The following is a 22,826-nucleotide window of genomic DNA, read 5'->3' on the forward strand; positions in this document are numbered from 1 at the left end:
ACTCAGTAAAACATCATGCCAGTGTTACAGGATAAAACATCGACAGCAGCGTGATTTTTAATTCATTAAAAACAAAACCTAATGGTATGTCAGCCTCTAGCTTTGCTTGACAGTGTGTTAAACAAACCTGATAACATGAACTCCCAGAAAACTTAAAGTGACCCAAACACATGGTTCTTACAGGAAACGCTGCAGTCATTCCTCTCTGTGTTTAGCTTTACAAACTGATTTATTGTGAGCAACACGAATGTTACTGTGTCCCTGTTTCACACAATATTATCATCAAGATGTGGTGATAGCCAAATTGTCCAGCAGGTGTCACTGTGGAGAGGGTTTCAGGTCGTTTCGAAGCCTCGATACACTTCTACCAGCACTACTCCACAGCTGGCGCTCTCTCTCTCTCTCTGCGGGGAAACAACACCAGGGCTGCTGCACAGAGGAGATGACCAATGAGTAATCTTTGAGGCAACAACAGGAAAGCAGACTTACAGATGGGAGCTGGTTCACTAGCAAGGTTAGAAGAGGAGGGTGAAGGTCCTGGATCCTTGATCCAGCAGGCCTGGTTAAAGAAACAAACACAAAAACACTACATATTCATACTGAGAGAGAAATGGCAGCGACACACAGCAGGCCTGGAGGACCATGACACACACGTACAGGCGAAGGATTGTCTGCTGTTTCTTTGTATGTCAGCTTGCGGGGATGAAGAATAGGAAGAATACCTCACCTTTGCCCTAGAGGTCTTTGCTTTTGTGAGGACCCAAAGAACTGAACTGATGGGAGATGCACAAGGAAAGGGGCTCAGGTGCACTGTGAGGTAGCCTCACCCTGACAGCTGAACCTCAAATCACTGTCTCTGTTCTCAGCTGATCAAGTTCATTCCCGATTCTCTTCTGTGATTGGCTGAGCTTCAGGCCTTCTCTCAGTGCATGTTTCCATGTCGGGGTGAAGGTGGAGCTTTGCGTGCCGCAGCAGCCGCCTCCAACCGTAGCACTCAGGTGTGAAACTATGAGGAAACTGAACGTCTTCTTCTTTCCTCAGAAGTGATCTGTGCACGTCTGGACTTGTTTCCACTGATCTGGTTTAACAAGGTGTGAAGCTGAACTCTGAGCTGGCACCTTGTCTGAGACAATAATCCTAGAAAAGCTAGCTGCATGTTGCTGGCTCTTTAGCACAGTTTGAAAACCCTGATATGTTTTTCTCAACCGTTAGTTCATTAGGAGGGTGCAAGGTTTGTTTCATCTGAGTGCTCGATTTAGCATGCAAAAAAGCAAAGAAAATGTCAAATGAGTGATTTTGTATTATTTTTTGCAGTGAATGAACATGTAAAAGTATCTGTGCACCACTCCACGAGGCTCAGCACACTATCAACTGATAATGGCCACACAAAGGATATTTAAATACTTTATTAACACTACTAGAGTCAGAGGAGAGGAATGTAAATACAGTGGAACCCCGACTTACGAAATTAATTTGGTCCCGAGGGTCTTTCGTATGGTGGCCCCTAGAGAAAAAGCACTTACGAACTCCAAAACACATGCAAACTTCAAAACACTTGCAAACTTCAAAACACATGCAAACTCCAAAGCACTTGCAAACTCCAAAGCACTTGCAAACTCCAAAGCACTTTCAAACTCCAAAGCACTTGCAAACTCCAAAACACTTGCAAACTCCAAAGCACTTGCAAACTCCAAAACACATGCAAACTCCAAAACACTTGCAAACTCCAAAACACTTGCAAACTCCAAAACACTTGCAAACTCCAAAGCACTTGCAAACTCCAAAACACTTGCAAACTCCAAAACACTTGCAAACTCCAAAGCACTTGCAAACTCCAAAACACTTGCAAACTCCAAAACACTTGCAAACTCCAAAGCACTTGCAAACTCCAAAACACATGCAAACTCCAAAACACTTGCAAATTCCAAAACACTTGCAAACTCCAAAACACTTGCAAACTCCAAAACACTTAAAAACTCCAAAGCACTTGCAAACTCCAAAACACTTGCAAACTCCAAAACACTTGCAAACTCCAAAGCACTTGCAAACTCCAAAACACATGCAAACTCCAAAGCACTTACAAACTCCAAAACACATGCAAACTTCAAAACACATGCAAACTCCAAAACACTTGCAAACTCCAAAACACTTGCAAACTCCAAAACACTTAAAAACTCCAAAGCACTTGCAAATTCCAAAACACTTGCAAACTCCAAAACACTTGCAAACTCCAAAGCACTTGCAAACTCCAAAACACATGCAAACTCCAAAACACTTGCAAATTCCAAAACACTTGCAAACTCCAAAACACTTGCAAAATCCAAAGCACTTGCGAACTCCAAGACACTTGTGAACTCCAAAGCACATACAAACTCCAAAACACTTGCAAACTCCAAAACACTTGCAAACTCCAAAGCACTTGCAAATTCCAAAACACTTTCAAACTCCAAAGCACATGCAAACCCCAAAACACATGCAAATTCCAAAACACAACGGAAGTGCTCCAGGACGCTAGGGGCAGTGTTGAGCTCGATTTGCAAAATAAACGGCAAGTTTGTCTGTATGGGACGGTCTAGTCTCCGTCGCGCTCCCCAGGTTGCCTAGCAACCATGATACTAACCTTCCTCCTCCTCTTCCTCACACACTGCCAAGTTTGTCCTGGTGGATCATCAGGGGTGCAAAGCCTCACAGATGATGTGCAGCAGTGGGTCCCTCAGTCTGTCCTCACTCTGGACACTTGCAGTTGTCACACATTGAAATCAAATGTGTGAGAAGCTGCAGGATTCAAACACAAGTGTAACTTATAAATACATGTTCATACTTTTATTCCACAATCAGAGAGAAAGAAACAGAGAGAGTGCAGGACAGACTGACAGTTGACAGTCTCAGGTGTATACACTGCTACAAAACAGCACAAAAGAAGGAGGATTGTGTTATTACGAAACAAGAAGAGTTCCCAGATGGTACAGTGGACACATGTGTGACTCCTGTGATTAAAGCATCTTTCTTTCAGCTTAACGAGTGAACCATCAGCTCGTTCAAACACACATTGAAGTCCGTTTGGCTCAACACCACCGAACAGAGGCAGCAATATAACATTAACAGTGCAGTGAATCCTGCTTGTGCCGTGTTATTCAGGACTGCAAACCGAGCAGCATCACTGACTTTCAGCTTGTTGTGTTTGTGGATATATGACTGACTTTAATTATCCATAAAATCATCACATTCTCTGTAAGATTAAAGTCAACTATTGAACGACGTATATTTTGAAGTAAAGACTTTAAAACCAAGTTAGTACAAACATCGCTAATGTCACATAACTTTCCCGACATGTGGCCAACAGTAATGGGCGGCATGTGCTGGAAAAGCTTGAAAAAGGACCTTGAAAGTGCTTGAATTTGACCCTGAAAAAGGCGTACAAACCCTGTGTTAAGAGACCAGTTGATCAAATCCATAATTCTTCTTTATGTTTTTAGAGAACAAGTCTGGGAGACTCTCTTAGGGTTAGAGAATAAGCGAGACTATACAAGACATGAGAAGCCAAGCAGTAAAGATAAGGGAGAAGGAGAGGGAGAAAGTGCGACCACCTCTGTCAAGAGCCAAGAGAGAATGGATGAGTGATGAAACGTTTCTCCGACTAAAAATGCTGCGTCCAGATGAACAGAATCAGCCTTTAGGGCACATTTTTGGACGTTTTCATATATTTGACCAGGTTTTTACAAATAAGAGCTGCTTCATCCAAAGTGGGATGGATGCCGTCTCTCCTAACAACATCAGATTTAATCCTGAAAGTTTCTCAACTATCTAAAAAGCCCACATTGTTTTTTGGACACCACTCACAACAGCCGGCAAGCTAAACATAGCAACCCTTGTCTTGCTGGAGAGGGGACCAGATAAAACCACAGTTTTTTGAATGTGGACTAGCAGTTGAGCTGCTGCTGCAATGTTTAGGAATCAGCTTAATAAGGCCAGGGGAAGAGATTGGAAACACTGGAAATGGTGGACTGGAGCTGTCCTCCTGAATTAATTAATCTTATTTATTCTAGAAACTACTCTGCAGGAGGATTAGAGTAAAACCTTTTCATGCTCACTGCAGGCAATGCAGATGCACAGGGCCCTTTTAGCCTCCAGACAAAGTAACAAATCCCTTTCACACATTTGTTCAGCATCTCCAACAGCTCAAAAAGCTGCTTTAACTTTCTGTCCTTTTGCTCTGATCTGCTTCTGTCCTTCAGCTTTCTCTACAACTCTGAAAACTTGCTGCTGCTGTCTGTACAGCTCATCTTTTGTTTGTTGTCCTCTCAGTCTGTCAGGTGGAGGTGGATGAGGGGGTGGAGTCTTTGGAGCTGCCCTTCAAAACGACAGGAAACCTGCCTAAAGACGTTGTTGTGGTGTGGAGGGACAGTGATGACAGGAAGGTCCATGTATATGAGAACGGCTCTGACCAGCTTAAAGAACAGGACCAGATTTACAGAGACTGAACAAAGATGAATGAAGACCTGCTGGGAACTGGAGACCTCAGTCTGACCCTGAATCACCCCACAGAGAGAGACAGTGGAGTGTATAATTGTATAGTCAACAGCAGCAGTATCATCCAATACAAAATAATCCCGCTGAAAGTCAAAGGTATCTGCCTGTCTCTGTCTTCATGTTCATATTTAAAGATGCAAGATTCTTTAGTTGTCATGTGCATAGTTATACAAGTGCAACACACAGTGAAATGTGTCCTGAGAAGCTGCTCGACTGTGCAACAAAACAAGAAAGAGAACATTATATACAGTGAGTGAATATGTACAAAGAGGACATTATGTGCAGTAAGTGAGTGAATTATATACATTATATAAATAAAATAAAACAATCTGTAAATTTACAGTTTGAATCTCAGAATGTACTTTGCATGAGAGGCGTGTTAACGTGTCTTGTGCCGTAGTGAAGCCAGAAGGATTGATTGTTAATTTATTTCAAACATGTAAACAATATACAGGTACATTTAGAAAAGAAAATAAGAGAGAAAAAAATACTAGATCAGACATGATATCAGAATGTGGTAACAATAAGTCCTGTCTCAGTCACGTATGGTGGGGGCCATGTCCTGATTTAACACACAGATGGCCTCAGGATAGAAGCTGGTCTTGAGTTTCTGTGTTTTTGCGCACACGGTGCAGAACCTTCTGCCTGATTGCAGTAATTGGAACAGTTTTTTGCTGGGATGTGACAGGTCCTTCAATAGCTGGGCTATTGTCCAGCACCTACTGGTGTAGATGTCCTGTTGGGAGGGGAGAGCAGCCTTGCAGCAGCGTTCTGCTGTACAGATCACTCTCTGAAGAGCTTTTTGGTCCTTAACATAGCTGTTCCCATACCAGGATGCGATGTTCTGTGTGAGGATGCTCTCCACAGCGCCTATATAGAAAGGCCCGAGGATCACTGGACAGACCCCAAACTTCCTGAGCTGTCAGAGATGATATTTGTGTTTGTGTGTCTGACTGTGTTGTGTCTCCTCTGCAGGGAGAGTTCAGGTCCAGGATCAAACAGGGGACATCAGGAACAGAAGCAGCTCCATTGATCCGACTCCTCTGATAGCTGATCAATCAGTTTGATCTGTGTGTTCTTTGATTATTGATCAGTGATGTCAGAGTGGAGTCAGTGTGATGTTGTTGTTGTGTGTTTGAGACTTTTAGTGTCCATGAAGGTCTCTGCTGCCGTAGATCCTCTGAACTGTGACAGAGGTCTCACTCTGGAGGAAACTCTCAGCACTTTCCAGCAGCTCCTCCATCATGGAGGACGTTCCCTCACTGTAACAGTTGGAGGAGAGAGGAGAGGAAGCACAGGTGGATCCTCTGAGGAAGAGGGGCGTTCCTACAACCACATGATCACATGACCAGAATGGTATAAGTACAAAGTCAGATTAATGGGTTTGCAGGTGTCCTTAAAGTCAGAGTTCTCAGATACAGAAAACTGTCACTCTTTTTACCTGTTATGTCACCGTGGTAACTGAATGAAACAGTGCATTTATGTCAGGTTTTTTTAATTGTTTCTTTTTCATTTTATTTACATGTTTGAAGTAAAGCAATCTGTCAATCAATAACACATCATTGTAATATTAAAGGAACTCTCCACATGTTTCCATTTAAAGGTCAGTCTCACACAAAGCAGACCAGTGATTTTACTTTACTTCCATGTGACGTGTTGTTTGTATGTCTTTGGACTTTGTACTGGTCATACTGGGTTTTGTGCCATTTTTGAGTTTTGCTTTTGTATTTATTTATTTTAATTTCGTCCCAATTGCTCGTCTTGGTAGCCGGGGATCAGTCTGCCAGGGCCTCCACTCTGGCCACCGCCTGGCACACATTGCACCTGACACTACGGCGCCTCCTGTAGGTGGTGGGCCTGCAGGAGGATGGACCCATGTCCCTTTGTTGGGCTGTGCCCGGCCGGGCCCCATGGACTATGGACCCATAGGGGGCAGATTAGGACCATTGGCTGAGATTTGGAAGATCCATGGCCTGTAAATATGAGGGTCCACCAAATCTGAGACAGTCTTGTGTCCTGGGTTCAGAGTTTTCAGTTTTGCTTCCACCCTGTGTCATTTTGTCAGATTGGTCCCAGCTGTGTTTCCCGCCTGTGTCCCATTGCCTCATCACTCTCTGGTGTGTTAAAGCCCTGTGTTTTCCTCTGTCCATTGTCATGTCATTATCCTTTGTTGCTGTGTGTTTCTGCAGAGCGCCACGTAATTCCAAGTTTTGTCTTAGTTTTCCAGTTTCCTAGCTTTAGTTCCATGTTTCTAGTTCCTAGTTTCCTGAGTTTTGGTTATTGATGCTTTTATATTTGAATGGCTTGCTACACTAATACAGCTGCCCCCCTATCCCTCTGTGTCTTGTGAGTCCTGCATTTGGGTCCTCATCTTGCTTGCCACAGCACTAACCTTGACATATAAGCAGAAATCATATCGATCCAAAGGCACATTTATCAATTCAAGTAGACACAAACCTCAAGCTTATCAAATTTATTATCATGTAATTTATTAATCAACTGGATGAAAGATCAACCAAACATATTTGCAGAAAGTAACAAGGAATGAATATTGGGTAACCGTACTGAACACGTCCTGAGTGTGTTTGCATGTTAGTGTGCACGTGTGTGGAGTTTTCTGTGAAAACAAACTTGTGTGGCCTTTTTGCCACAATTTCTGTGGCTGTGGGTGCTGTCTGTTGATTGAATGTGAAATGCTTTGCATTAAAGCACTCACAGGTCAGAATTTGTTTTGCTGTGCACTGGCAGCTGACGTCCCTGTATGTCAGTTCTCCTTGGGAAAGGTTCACTGCCTGATGTGTCCTCAGTGGATGGAACTGATGGCCCATCTTTAGCCATCTCCTGAACTGCTTTCTCAACTGCTTCAAACAACTTGATTGCCATTTCTGCCTTTTCAGAATCAAAGAGACTTTATTAATCCCAGAATGAAACTGAGTTGTCAAAGCAGCCAATCTACAACAAACATCAAGCACTCATATAAAATTGTGCCACACAGTAAACAGTTCTGCAGCATCTGAAATTTCCCGTTGCTGACAAGACTGTTAGTGCTATTTCTGTGCTGTCCTCTTGAGGGTTCATCCCACACCATCCAGTGTAGCCCTTCTGTGGCTCGCCATTTCATGTCCCAGCAGTGAATACTAGTTTGAAGAGTTCAGTAGAAACATAAAACAATTCCCTCTCTGTCTCTATTGAAAGCATCACTGCAAAAGTGGATTGTGAATGTGACCTCTGCATGTGATTGAGCACTGGTGACAAGTGCTGCCAGATTGCTGGTGGGCCCTTAAGTCTTGATGGGGACACTGTGCAGAAGGACATTGGATGGGAGGATGTATGTATATAAAGCACATCTGTGTGCCGGTGTGATGTTCTGAAGTGGACTGCTTGTATTTCTGTGCTATATTTTCAGAGCTCATTTTCAGAGGTCAACATGAATCAAGTCTTCATGTCTTTCAAGCCTCGTCTCTTTTTTGATTGTTATTTTGGATGTTTTGCCACTGGGGTCCTTCTTGTGCTCCTAATCCACTATTGCCTGCTGGAGATAAGTCACTTGACTCTCTGCATCGTTTCTGGAACACCACTCAGACAGACAGCAATTTAAGGACACGTTCTCTTCTTCTTTTTGTTCAACTGTTAAGTCCAACATTCAAAATCTTGGTGGAATATTTGATTCTTCTCTGGGCTTCAACTCACATATAAAATCTGTCTCGTTCCTGTTTCTTTCATTTAAGGAACATTTCTAAACTGGGACATATGGTCTCCTCGGCTGAACTGGAAAAAACTGTTCATACATTTGTGTGATCGTGTTTAGATTATTGTAATGTCCTGTTTACCAGCCTGGACAAATCACGTCGTTCTCACCTCCAAGCGAGCTCACTTTACTGCTATTTAATTTTCTTTATATTGACTCCCAATAAATTTCAGGATTTGTTTCAAAATTCTTGTTTTAACACACAGAACACTAAATGATCACGTCCTAGATTATTTTTCTCAGCTTCTTACAAAATAAACTGCTGCTCGTTGTCTCCGTTCAGACTCATGATGTGTTAGTTGTTCCCTGTACACGACTAAAGACTAAGTGTGACAGAGCCTTTCAGTCTGTGGCACCAAGGCTGTGGATCAGTCTGCCTCCACAACTACGTTTAGTCGACTCTGTGGATTCTTTAAAAAAGCTGTTCAAATGTTTCTGTTTTACAGGCTTTCTAATGACAAACATTTTAATGATTTATTATTTATTTATTTTAAAACTACCTGTTTATTTTACTGTCTTACTGAATCTTTATTTTCACCTAATGTTCATGTTTATTTGAGCCTTTTGTGTGAAGCTCTTTGTGACGGCTGTGAAAAGAGCTTAATAAATAAACCTTAATTACTTATCTCTGAAAATCAATCAATCAGTAATCAAACAGTGAGTTTGTGCATTTGAGTTTGTGTGTTTCAAAGATGGAGGCCACGCTGCTCTCAGAGGACTGTGTGTGTTTGTGGTAAACGTGTGAGCTGCTGCTGCTTCTTCCTCACATGTTTGATATGTTTCATATTTCCAGCTGATGCTGATCACCCTAACCTTAACATCACAGACCATCCTTTGGTTCTTCTTCTGTTCCTCTGAAACTTCCTGTGTGGTGCCTTTCAAATTAAAAGCCCTCCCTGACTGTAAAGACTGGACTGTGCTGCAGCTGGTGGAAACAGTGTGTAGGTGTGTTGTGTTTGATGGAGGACTGAAGTGTGTGTCCAGCTGAGCTCTCTGTGTGCTCATATATACAGATGCTGATGAACAAATGTTTGTGTTTGGACCCTGTTACTGATCAGGACCTGCTGTGTGTTTCCTGTCCACAGGTCTACAAAGAGTCGCACTTCCTGCTGTGGTTCAGATGTTCAGCGTGTTGCTTTGTTTCTCACATGTTGGCTCCACGGTCTCTGTTGCTGTGGGCTGATGTCATGCAGCAATACAGCTGCTCAACATCTGGCCTTGTTTTCATCAGCAGATATTTGACTTTTAGATCACATGATATTTGCATCCAACCTTCAAACACGTGTGGAGAATTCATTATTTCTTTGACAGATTTTTTAGTAAATAACAGAAAAAAGAAAGTAAGAGAAAGAGATGTCAGAGATGAGTGTCAGTAACACAAAAGTAACATTCAGTGTCATGCAGTGACTTTTACACAACCAGATCAGATGAACCAACTCACACTAAAACATGCATTTTGCTGCACTCTTTACACTTATTTCTTTTCTTTCTGCTCTTTTATATATTTTGTAAAAACACAAAAAATATTTTATATCAGCAGCAATTTCTCTCAAACTGCTGCATCACAGCTTTCATGCTCTGACCTGCATGTGAAATGAGAGAAAAGCTCTTTATTAGTAACTTTTACAACTTCTGGCAGGTTAATGTCTGAACTTTGGAGTGAAACACACCCTTAGTTACAAGAAATAACACCACAGTCTGTAACTAAGTGAATCCACCTGAACACCACCTGTGTGTGTGTGACTGCATTACACTCCCACTGCTGGGAACCTGAACAAGAAGCAGAACAAAGTCTAAAACAGAAGCTGACAAACAGCTGCACCACCGAGTGACACTTTATTTTATAAACTTCACAACAGGTTTCATGTTGTGACCTGTGGAGGTGAAAAGACACAAAACCTGTTTGACAGCTTTTGAGCTGCAGGCAGGATTGAAACACACCTTAGTTAAAAGTCAAACAGCAACATTTGTCTCCTCCCCTCACGTCACTCAAATGTGACAAACCAGGAAACAGGAAGTTCTTCGTCCTCAGTAAAGAGAGACGCACAGACGATCAGACTGAGCTCAGACCAAACTAGCAGCTTCCTCTGAGTGAGTCCAGCTACAGGAGAGAAAAGTGGAAAACTCCAACACTGCTGCTTCAAGCTGCTGACGCTCCACACACTGAAGGTGAGTTTGAGCAAAAACACGACTCAAAGGAAGTTTCAGTGAAGGTGGTAGAGGAGGGAGGGGAGCCAGGACTGACTGTACTTCCTGTCTGCTGTTTTCAGCTTCACTCACAGACTCAATGGATCTCTGCAGTCTGCACTCTGAGAAACTCAAACTCTTCTGTCTGGACCATCAGCAGCCAGTGTGTGTCGTCTGCTGTGCCTCAGAAAAACACACCAATCACAGACCCATCGATGAAGCTGCACAACAACACAAGAAGGAACTTCAGGAAACTCTGGAGCCCTTAAAGAAGAAGTTAAAGGTTTGTGAAGAAGTTCAAGTGAAGTTTGATCAAACAGCAGAACACATTAAGGTCCAGGCCCGACACACAGAGAGGCAGATTAAGGAGCAGTTTAAGAAGCTTCACCAGTTTCTAGCAGAGGAAGAGGAGGCCAGGCTGGCTGCACTGAGGGAGGAAGAGGAGCAGAAGAGTGGGATGATGAAGGAGAAGATGGAGGCTCTGAGCAGAGAGATAGCAGCTCTTTCAGACACAGTCAGAGCCACAGAGGAGGAGCTGAGAGCTGAAGACGTCTCATTCCTGCACAACTACAAGGCTGCAGTGGAAAGAGTCCAGCGCTGCCCCCTGCTGGATGATCCACAGCTGCCCTCAGGAGCTCTGATAGACCAGGCCAAACACCTGGGCAACCTGACCTTCAACATCTGGAACAACATGAAGGACATGGTCTCCTACACTCCTGTCATTCTGGACCCAAACACTGCTGGTCCAGACCTCATTCTGTCTGAAGATCTGACCAGTGTGAGAACAGGAGAGAGGCAGCAGCTTCCTGATAATCCAGAGAGGACTGATTTGTTCTACCCTGTCCTGGGCTCTGAGGGCTTTAACTCAGGGACTCACAGCTGGGATGTTGATGTTGGAGCCCATACAGTGTTTGAAGTGGGTGTGTTAGCAGAGTCTGTGCAGAGCAAGCGAGGCATAAAGTCTGGATTATGGATAGAGTTCTTTTTAGGTGAATACTCATCATTCTCACCATCAACTGCTCTCACTGATCTCTCAGTCCAGAAGATGCTCCAGAGGATCAGAGTGAATCTGGACTGGGACAGAGGAAAGCTGTCGTTCTCTGATCCTGATACTAACACACACATACACACCTTCACACACACTTTCACTCACAGGATGTTTCCATACATTCAAAGTGTTGATGAAGTGAAGGTGTGTCCGTTGAAGGTGTCAGTGTCAGTGCAGCAGATGAGTTGAGGATGATGATATTTCTAATGTTGTTTCCTGTCAGTGAGTTGAAGCTGTTAAACTGCAGCTGTCCTCCTGCTGCCTCGTTGTTCCAAAGCTCTTTGTTTCTCTTTTAGTTCTCACTGTTTCTTTCTGTTTCTGCTGTCCACCTTTTCACATGGAAAATCATTTCACTGTTTCTCACTGAATGACTCCCCAAACTAGATTTGAAATTCTATCAAGTTTCTAATCATTACAAGTGATTCATGTTTCTATTTGATGTGTAAATGGAGATGATTTAGTTTGCTGGGATATGGACTGACATGTGTTGAATGGGAGAAGCAGTTTGTTGTTGTCTTCTTGTCTGTTTATGACAACAATAAATCTATTGTTGAAACAATGATTCATGTTTAACTCCATATATGAAATGTTTCTGATCTTTGAATTCTGTTTGATTAAAGACTTTCTTCATGACACAAATGAGATTTCAGTGTATTAATAGAACTAAATAAGCTCAGAGTTGAAAGGCTGCAGTATTATGTACGTGCTTCACTGTCAGGATCTTCAGGGGGATTCAAAGGGAAACATCAAACTGCTGTAATGAGATCAACTAGTTGGGCTGAACACACTTATCTGTAGTTTGTCTCCATCCAGGATCATCAGAATATAATGAACATGTGTGAAGAGCCAAAAAATGCTGCTGCCCTCTCAGCATGATGAGCTCCAGCCTTTGTTAACAGGAAAACAGGAAACATGAGACAACTTTCAGAGACAGTAACCAACTGTGGCCACAAGATGGCAGCAGCTGATCTGAGATCCTTTATTGGACAGAACGACTCTGCTCTGTGACGTCATCAGAGAGACGGCCTTCACTTTGATAGATCTGACGTCACGTCTGCACTGCGATGATGAAAGCTGATAAACACATTGTTATTTATCCATGAAATCACCTCTGTCCTCTCAAGTGTAGCTGTTTACAGAGCTAAAGAAGTCCTTCATCATCAAAACAGACAAACATGTATTTTCTGTATGAAGTGACGTCATCCTCACTCTAACCTCTTACATACATTCTGTTCAGTTTTCCTGCTGTAAGAAATAAACTGTGTGAAAATATAAATGCAGGGAAACATCCATTAATCACAGGTGAGCCGTTTGTTTCTGACTCACATTAAATGAGGCTTCAGGTGTAAATACCTCAGAAGTGTTTGTGAGTTCAGTAGAAGCAGACCCAGTCAACCATCATGGCATCCACAGCACTACACAATGCAACAGAAAGGCCTTCATCATCTGCTGAACCACCTCTGAACCACGACGCTCTCCCTGCATCTAAAAGCTGTTAGTCAGGATGAGATGCTGCTGTGATCGCTCACAATTGACCTGTGAGATCTTTGTAAATATCGTCTTTGTTTCTGAAGGAAACACCTTTAGTCTGTTTGTATTTGGAGTGCAGATCTGGGCGTCCATCACTTTAACCTGCACACGTTTAGTTATTGAGTGTAGTTGATGTTTGGCAGCATTTTATAAGTGACAGTTTATGAACGGTGAAGGAACAGAGGACGCCTGACCATCCTACCTGTGTCAGTAAGAAGACTTTAATCACAACTTCACAACTTAACACAACTGAAACCTGAATTCAGTGTTGCATAGTTTACTAACAGTGTGTGCTAACACTGAAGTTAGCAGTTTGTTTCCTAAGAGCTGCTGGGACAAACCACAGTGACCGGCTACAGAGTTTAGTTAAGGTGGTTCTAATATGTGACCTGTTGAATTATTTACAGGGATTTATTTTTCATTTAAAGCATCATTTGTGAAGTTTTTATGAAGTTTAGTTCTTTTATGTTCTTTGTGTAACGTTTAGATTTTCTTCTCTTGTGTTTTAACTCTTCAGGTTTCCTGTAACAGAGATGTAAACCACCGTTTTCTGATGGTGCTGCACTGTGACATAATCACTGCCACTTTATTAGGCACACCTTGCTGACTGCAGGTTATAACCCCTGCTGGAAACATCCCCACAGATTTGGATCCTTATTGCCATGACAGCACCACACAGCTGCTCCAGATGCTGCAGGATGCTGGTCAGGGCTCTAACAGTGAAACTTTACTGAAAGTAAGAAACCTGAGAGGAAATAAACTTTGGACTTTAGTAAGCTGAGCTCTGAAGCTGTGATGGAGCTCAGTCGGTGTGAAGGCGGCTGCTGTGTAACAAATGTTTGTCTGAGGTGCTGCGACTGATCGTGGTCATGTTTATTTAAAGAAGTCGGTGATGAAGCAGGCTGTGCAGTCCGAGCTCTTCATCAGTTAACAGTCCTCCAGAGCTGCTGCAGGGAGCTGACTGTCCTCCAGGTGGCACTAAGTGAACAAAGTCCAAAGAAATAAACTTGGACTGTTTTTTGTAGCCTGAATAAAATGTAAATAAACTTTATAGATACATTTGAAACCAGTTACTCTGTGACTTTACACACTCACACAGTAACAGAGCTGATTCCTGATTGGAGCAGCACAGAGTTAGTCTTCTTTTCTGGCTGTGGATTGGTTCGTCAGGATTTCCCCCTTTACAGGTTTAAAACAATCTCTGTGTTTACATTTTTTGACCTCCTTCTTGTGTGTAAACATGAAGCAGCACCAGCCTCCTCTGATCCTCATGTTGTAGCTCTGTGGGTCCAGCAGGGGGCAGAACACCTCCAAACTGTGCCAGCAGCTCTCACTGTGAGCTCAGACGTTTGTGGACACTCAGTTTGTTTGAACATAGTAAATAATCAGAGCTTCTCAGACTGTTTATGGGGACACCACCTGCCCGAGGGTGTACTGTGTCAGAGAGGTGGTGTATGGTGCTGGGTGTAGTCTCTCTGCTGGTTCATAGTTTTTACTGAGGAGCTGTGTTCATGTCAGGAAGGTTTCGTCTGATCACTGTGGTGCAGTTTGGTTTACTCTGTTTCTGAGTGTTTGTAGAATCAGTCTTGTCCTGATTCGTGTTTGAGGTGAGAGACAAACGACTGCAGGTCCAAGTGAAGTGCGTCAAAACAATGATTTTATTAAACACACGCGTGTGGGGAAGATGAGCACCGCAAAACATCAGCCTCGATCTCCCCAGAACAATACACGAGCAGTTGTATTTATAAGATCGTTGTTACGGCCCTAGCAGCGCCTCCTCCTGAAGGTGCCTGTGTGGGCGTGTCCCACCACCTCTTCTGCCTGAGGTGCCACCTCTCCCTTTTGTGCAGCTGACTCTCATCAGTAATCAAGGAGATTTAAGCCCAGGGAAAGGTGAGCTCGGGGCCAGAGTGCCATTAGTGTGGTTACAGCTAGTGAGCTGAGTGTCTGTGTTTGCAGCTAGTGAGCTGCACTCTTTTTGACTTTGTGCTTTATTGACTAACATTTGAGTTTTTGTTTTCTTAAATGGTGATAGCGGCTTGTCTGTCTCTTTTAGTTGAGCTACTTTTATGAAACTCTTTAATTTACCCTTATGCCTTTTTGTCTCCTTTTTCTGACCCGGACACTTTTTGTTACTTCCCCCTCACTGCCTCGACCCCTCAGGGGTTCGTAACAATCGTCATGTGTCAAAGCAGATAGATAACATGCATCAGTTCCAGTAATCATCTGGAACTGATGAGTTAAATCTGCTTCCCCCAGTTGGAGACAATTTCTCACTCACACTTCCACACTTTTTATTTTCTTTGTTTCCATCATTGTCTTTCTCTGTTTCCTTTTTCCTTTTTTTTACCCCATTGTTTTACACCCCCACATTAACCTGTTAACTCACTCCTCCAACCTCATTTTCCTTTCACCCCAACAGCTCTCATACAGTCAGCCATCAAATCCTCCTTTCATTCAGTTTTCCTGCTGTAAGAAATAAACTGTGTGAAAATATAAATGCAGGGAAACATCCATTAATCACAGGTGAGCCGTTTGTTTCTGACTCACATTAAATGAGGCTTCAGGTGTAAATACCTCAGAAGTGTTTGTGAGTTCAGTAGAAGCAGACCCAGTCAACCATCATGGCATCCACAGCACTACACAATGCAACAGAAAGGCCTTCATCATCTGCTGAACCACCTCTGAACCACGACGCTCTCCCTGCATCTAAAAGCTGTTAGTCAGGATGAGATGCTGCTGTGATCGCTCACAATTGACCTGTGAGATCTTTGTAAATATTGTCTTTGTTTCTGAAGGAAACACCTTTAGTCTGTTTGTATTTGGAGTGCAGATCTGGGCGTCCATCACTTTAACCTGCACACGTTTAGTTATTGAGTGTAGTTGATGTTTGGCAGCATTTTATAAGTGACAGTTCATGAACGGTGAAGGAACAGAGGACGCCTGACCATCCTACCCGTGTCAGTAAGAAAACTTTAATCACAACGTCACAATTTCAATAAAATTAAATGTATAAATTAAAGTTGAAAAAAACTGTACAACAAAATACACAGTGTAGAAATATATAAGAATGTATGAAGAAATACAAATATATATGTACAATAACAGCAGCTGTACAGTATTAAGTGGAAATGAAGAAATATAATGTCCAGTGTTGTGGGCTCATTACACACAGGCTAGAAGTGCAGGTCACTCTTTACTGACACATTGTAAATACGTTTAATGCTGGATTGTTGACGTTTTTGTACAATGGTTTAGCCACAAGCATAATTTCCACTTCTGGATAAAGATCACTCTATCTTCATGCTTCTTAACAAATTAAGAGTGTAATGTCTTTATTAAGTTGTTATTTATTAATGCATACATAATAATGTGCTCAGTGACATAAAGGTCCCCTTTCAAGAGTTTGTGCTACGTAGTTTTTTTCCTTTGTTTTAGTTGTTTTGTTTTTCCATCTTCACAAACCCAGTGTTTAAAATGTTAATAATCTTAGGACCAACCCTCCAGCTTGTTATGAATCGCCCAGATTTTTTCTAAAGTTTGTGATTCAAAAGTGGCCTTAATACTTTATACAGGCTAAATATTTCCAGAATAATGTTTCTCAATGTAAAACTGTAAAGAATCTTTACAGGATACAACATTTTGTAAACAGCCACCTCAGAACCTGTTGAGCCTCTCCTGTACTGTTAGATGGATGTAAGTCCAGATCTTCATAAACCGTCCTCATTACTCCATTAAGTAACCAAACAAATAAATTTACTCTTGCAAATTATAAACAGTCCAATTGTTCCTTCCAAAAGTAACAAAAACAAAGAACAACAAATGACTCAGCAATGATAAGCAGAGCTAGACTGGAGTCATGTCTGTTTCTATCCTTCATTAGTTGTTAGTGTCAGCAGCAGCATTTGATAAGTATGTCTAAAATATAAATATGAAATCTCTATAAAAGGATCGACTCCTTAAACCTATGCAGCAGTAATATTTAATATGCTTATTTAATAATGTTCTACAAAGAGGTCAATGTGTTTGGGTTCTTATTAGATCTCTCAGAAAAGCTGTCAGAGCAAAACTTTTTTCTTTCATAATAACATGTTTAATGTTAAACCACTGAGTCCATCTAAAACATGTTTGTGCACATCAGGACCGACCTGATAGAGTTCTGCTGGAGGATGTTGCTGATTGAGCTTTTTGGTTGTTCAGAACTCACTCAGCCTTTGGAGTTAGTTTTTAGGACATCCTGATAATAATGAATTACATTAGTCCAGCCTCGAAGTAATAATAATATCACTTAAAGATAATAATAACAATAATATTTCAGTTGAATACCTCATGAAGTTCATCAACAGAGTGCCAAGAGTGTGCAAAGCAGCAATCAAAGCAAAGGTTGACTATTTTGAAAATATAACATAAACATAACAAACATATTTGAGTTATTTCATTCTTTTTTCTTTACTACAAAATTACACATGTGTTCATTTAGAGTTTTGGTTCAGTAACAATCTACAAAATAAAGAAGAACCATAAAATGAAAAGCTGTGTCCAAACTGTTTGTGTGTATTATGTAGAAACGTACCTCTCCACTAGTTTCACATAAGCATGACCTCACAAAATAATTTTTTAATCCAACACACCTGACATTATTTTGTCCCTCCAAAGCGTACATATCTAAAACACAACAAAACCATCCTGATTCCTGACAGGATTGTGGCATAATATCACACAGAATCTGACAGCTCAGCTCTATAGAGTGGGCAGTCACATTTAAGCAGTTCATTTCAAGTTGCAGATTCAAGCTGCTCTTCATTTCTTTGGCAACCAGATGCCACCAAAGAGGATTGTGTTTAAAAGGTTTGTTTGGCCATCACACAAACAACCCAACCTCATAACTAGAACTCATTTAAACACAAAGCAAAGCTGGGCTGGAGCCAAACGTGGGAGCCATAAATTTTGAATTTGAAGATTTGAATTCCTAGAAAAACCAAAAACCAAAAAAAGGAGCAGCAGTTATTGCTAACTTTTAAGTTACGTCATCTTGCTTTTGGGGATTTTTCTGCCTGTGTGCATCTCTGTAATGCTTCTTTGAGAGCCTGTGGAAGCTGGAGGCTGGAGCATAGTCGCCATCAACCAAGCTAGGTCAACCATGAACCTTTGCATATTTTGAATGTGATTTGGCTAACTTGAATGACTGAGTGCCTTGTGGATAAGTTACTAAGCAAATTTAATCCATCCACCTTCCTCTGCTTATCCAGGGACTGTCACTAACCAATTTTTTAAGCAGGAGAAAAAATAGCACTTGTAAGGACATGAAATGCTTTATTGACAAAAACAAAAAACCCTGCCCCTGTAATCTTTTATTTACAGTATTGTATTTGGTTAAAATGTTCTGATGGTTCAAATATTTTATTTTCTTTAGTTGTTGCAAAATCATGTGTGTGCCAGTCTCCAATGAGACGTTTACAAGTGTGTAACAATATACTATGTCTATATATTTGCAGGTAAAGAGATAAAAACAGTAAATAGTTTGACCTTGGTCTAAAGATAAGTCCACACGGTTGCAGGGAATGTGCAAAAGTTGGCTGTTAATTCCAATTATGTGTGGTTACTGTATATTACTGGTAGTGATGTAGATTAGCCATGATGCTACCGATTAGCAGCTGGAGCTAATTTGCCAGTTCGTGTGGAAACCTCGTGGCGCTGTGGTGGATCTCTACCTGTACTGGGCTGTGATCACAGTGGATTCAGACTTGGGAATCACATCTTTTGTTTATGTTTATTTCATCTATGCTACAGTAAGAAGTATCGGTGTTTTGAGTTTGAAACAAGCCAGGCCACTCACCATGATGCAGTGCGCCTAAGAAAAGCGGTGTGAGACTGTGTGCAAGTGTATAAAAATGTTTTTATATATTGCAGAAGATACAGTAAAGGCAGACTCACAAAGCTGCTTAATTCTTTTTAATCAAAGTGTGTAACATGACATTTTAAAGAATTCTTCATGTGGACATTATCCATTTTATTTGTGTAACACAAAGTCACTCATAATGTGACCTCTGTGTTAAATGCAGCAGTGTAGTTTTCATCTGTTGCTCGCAAAGATAAACAACAAACTGGGCAAAGATCTGAGGCTTCACGGGGTCCATAGCACAGTGCTTTCTAGGTCTAGATACTTAAATACAGACTAATTAGAAATCTCCACAATTAAAGAAGAATAACAACCGTGTTGCATTATTTTTTTAATCCAGATCTTGCTGAGGGACTGTGTTAAAACTTCTTTAAAGAACTGAATTCTTATTAATTGCGTTCATTTGATTTCATTTGGCAGAGGTGGAAACATCTTTTTTCCTCTCTCTATTTTCCCTGCTTGGCTTGTTCTGTACGTATAATTATGTGCACATGTTGTGCAACTGGAACCAGATGATGCTTGAAGATTTGTAATTATCTCGCTGATCTTTTCCCAGAATTGAATGATTGTACAACATATATCTTTAGATTCTTAAAAGAACAAGACTTGGGTGCACAGGTATAAATTTATTTGAGATTTTCTCTAATCCACAAGGCACAAAAAATTCTTCAGGCTTAAATATCTACATAGACTCACTTAAATCTTTAAAGAAGTGGTGCTAAAGCTTCTACAGAGCCAAGATCAGCTAAAACAGTTGTATGTCTGTACAGGTTAATCTGATGTGTCACCAAGACTGAAGCTGTCACATTCAAATGAACATTGACTCTACATCTACATCATCAACGTGTGTGTCATATATTACTATATTTTCATCCAACTCTTGGTAAATAAGTGGTTTAAAGAAAAACTGTGCTGTGCTTTCTTCCCCGTCAGCTAAGAGAAAAAGACCAAAGAGATCAGCGGGGCCACAAAAAGCAGGAGGTGGGCTGTTGTACTGCTGGCTCTGTTGCAGAGGTCACACTGGCAGCAGCTGATTTCTCCTCCAATGACTGCTGAGAGCTGCGCAGTTTGTGAATTTGAACAAATCATCTTGGAGGCACAGCCCTTTACTTTAGTAGTTGTCCCTCCTGCTTTCACTGAGAAAACAAACATTATTCAACTACAAGTTTGAAAAAAGAATCACTGAATGTTCCTGTAAGCAGAAAAGAACAAACATGCAGAAACGTAATGCTGTAGGCCCATTACCTGCTGCTGAGATGCAGTAGTCCTCATTTCCATTGCAGGTGAGAGTTTTGGTGCAGTCCTTTCCATCACACTGGAAGCACTTTTTCCCATTTGGAGAGGAGATGCTCCAATCTATAAAGCACAAAAATATATGTCATATTTCTTTCATTGATTATTTTATCAAGTGACAAAAAACTTCAGATACGCAAATACTGGATTCTTTCTCATCAAGTGAACTTGGTGAGTGAAAAAATAAATTGTCTCAAACCTCATTTTGTAACTTTTTTCACATAATTAATAAAATCTATTATTCTGTTATTTATCACAACAGGATAAATATTCCACAATACCAAGAAACATGGTGTAAATTACCAGGGACATCTTGAGAGTTGCAAAGATCAGAGGTGCAACACATGGTGTTAATTACAGCTTGGGAAAATCCAAGGTTGACTGAGCCATTGAAGCACTGATCAGGTGTAAAACAAGTTCGCCACATACGTTTATTTTCCACACCACCTGAAACCAAAGAGGAACCACTGTCAACTCAGTAAGGTCAAAAAAGAAAAGAAGAAGAACTATAAAATAAAATTTTACCCATTTTTGAATTAATTCTGGCTGAACCACAGCGAGTATAGGACGAAGGACAATCTATTGTCCCAACGCAGCCTCCAGATGTTCCAGGTGTGCAATCATAGCATTTCAATGGGCAGGCTGATAAACCACAAAATATTTTATAAAAAGAGAGTTAAATCATGTTTTCTTGCATTAACTGTATGGATAAATTATGAAACACTGGCTGAAATAGATTCAAACAAAGAACAAAAAAAATCATTTACAGGAAGTAGACACATTGCTGGGTTGTAATAACACATGTTGTAAAAGCAATTTAAAAAGGTTTCATTGAATATTAGAGTACACACTTCCTTTAAAAGAACAGATAACTGAACAAAAACTTGCCTTTAGGGAGCAGCACAATCCCAAGGATCAGCACAAGGATCTGCATCGTGAGATGGTCAGACACAAGTGAATTTTAGTTTAGTTCCTGTTCAGGTTATAAGTAATTCTTATTGGGGGAGTGGTCTCCTCTCTCTGACCACTCCTTAACTCTTCCTTTGACAGTGAAGGAGCCTGACTATCAAAAATGTTTATTTGCACAGCAAATATTAGCCTTTCTTCAATTTGTAAATTAACAATCATTTTGGCAAACACGTTATTTGAAAAGATCTTTGAACTTTTAGATATGCTTCTGAGATCCTATGAAAGCTTGTAAATAATCAGTTTCTAGTTCAAAGAAAAGGCCGGTCCAACATTAACACTTTGCATAATTTAAAAATGATTTGGTTAACTTCAATCGCTGACTAGCTTTGGGAAAAGCCACTAATGAAATGTAATCAGTTAAAATCCAGGTACAAAGCTCTTGTGCAAAAATACTGTACTAATATTACTAGTTCACTAGTGGACTAGTTGCATTAAAGGTTGCACTTCCTGCTGTCCCTGCTGTATAAAAGTAAATGGGAGGAGAGAGACCCCTTCCTCTACAGTGTTACGACCCGGATCAAAAGCCACAAAATAAACATGGAAACGAACACGTGTAACACACGGGGATTAGCAATGGTTTATGTGGGAGCTCAATGTTTAAAGACGTTTATGATGTCTTTGTAAGCAAACCTATTTAAAAGGTAAACATGAAAGAACTTTATTTCTACATTCATGTTGGTTGTCCTGTTTTTTTTAATTCGTGGATTTTGAATGGTAGTAAATGAATAAAATGGCCTAATCAGTTATTCTAAATGTGAATAGAAGTTTATAATGTTTACCAGTTTTTCTCAGTGAGAATAGTGTGTGACAGCTGACAGCGGCATGGTCAGTATTCGGCTGGAGCTTTGAAACCATGGTGGAGGATGCAGGGTGTCCTCTACAGCCGGGGAGCAGAGAGAACAGTGGGTTTGCTCCTGACCCAACATGCAAAATAATTTAATTCTCACACAATACACAAGAGCCAACTTTAGTTTTACCTCATGAGAAAAAGCATTTCTGTAACCTGCTGTGGTCAAATGATCCTCACCAACATACTGACCTTGGTTGTCAGATAGTCCTGCAGTCAAGCATGGATAATGTTTCTGAGAAAAAACAAACGTGTTGGAGAATAAGAAAAGGTCTGCAGTGTTTGAGACGTGCAGATAAACAGTCACAGCTTTGTGTCGGCCTCTCAGGGCTCAGGGCCGTCCTGTTGTCATGGTATCAAGTGCATGACGGCTCTCTGCACACACTTTGAGTCCTTATTCACATTTTCTATAAGTCCTCATCTCTGTGGACCTGAGGGATTACCCACAGTTCATAGTGCTGTGATGGTCAAAGCATTAACAACAAGGATGGAAATAAATAAATAATCAAACTGAAGGTTCAGAGGAATGTAGCTCATCAAAAAATCTGTAAAAAAGTTTTTGTTAATGAACAGAAAATGTATTTTTTTTTTATTTCTATAAACAGTGAAAAAACAGGAATTTTCTGTCATTTAATTGTTTCTCTGTTACTTCATTCATTTGGTTTTTTATGAGTGGTCATGGCAGAGAAGTTCCTCCTTCACATTCTCCAAAAACTTCCATTTGGCCGATTTGGACTCTTTGCTGGGCCCATTCTGGCCCCCATGCCTTATGTTT

The 22,826-nt window shown here is 41.0% G+C and overlaps 3 protein-coding genes across 4 annotated transcripts in view; 1 reads left to right on the plus strand and 2 right to left on the minus strand.

Moving 5' to 3' along the window:
* The window catches only part of LOC148103302 (polymeric immunoglobulin receptor-like), a 796,664-nt gene that overhangs the window by 149,783 nt on the left and 624,055 nt on the right, over positions 1 to 22,826 (minus strand). The window lies entirely within an intron of this gene.
* On the plus strand, positions 10,287 to 13,650 carry LOC148103309 (E3 ubiquitin-protein ligase TRIM35-like). The gene is made up of 3 exons (XM_087839470.1): positions 10,287 to 10,447; positions 10,549 to 11,528; positions 13,561 to 13,650. Exons 2-3 carry the CDS (start codon positions 10,566 to 10,568, stop codon positions 13,648 to 13,650), a joined length of 1,053 nt encoding a protein of 350 aa, XP_087695596.1. The 5' UTR covers positions 10,287 to 10,447; positions 10,549 to 10,565.
* Positions 19,876 to 21,169, minus strand: LOC148103310 (phospholipase A2 inhibitor and Ly6/PLAUR domain-containing protein-like). Of its 2 annotated transcripts, none has more exons than XM_087832124.1 (5): positions 21,124 to 21,169; positions 20,761 to 20,877; positions 20,539 to 20,682; positions 20,188 to 20,298; positions 19,876 to 20,078 (listed from the first exon to the last, which is right to left on the minus strand). In XM_087832124.1, the coding sequence occupies exons 1-5, from the start codon at positions 21,167 to 21,169 to the stop codon at positions 19,876 to 19,878; spliced, it is 621 nt and encodes a 206-aa protein (XP_087688250.1). The 2 variants fall into 2 exon arrangements, with proteins under 2 accessions (XP_087688250.1, XP_087688241.1); XM_087832115.1 differs by having other exon boundaries at positions 20,761 to 20,880.

Source organism: Neolamprologus brichardi, chromosome 3 (genome assembly GCF_056152115.1).
Source record: "Neolamprologus brichardi isolate AB-2024 chromosome 3, ASM5615211v1, whole genome shotgun sequence".
Lineage (NCBI taxonomy): Eukaryota > Metazoa > Chordata > Actinopteri > Cichliformes > Cichlidae > Neolamprologus > Neolamprologus brichardi.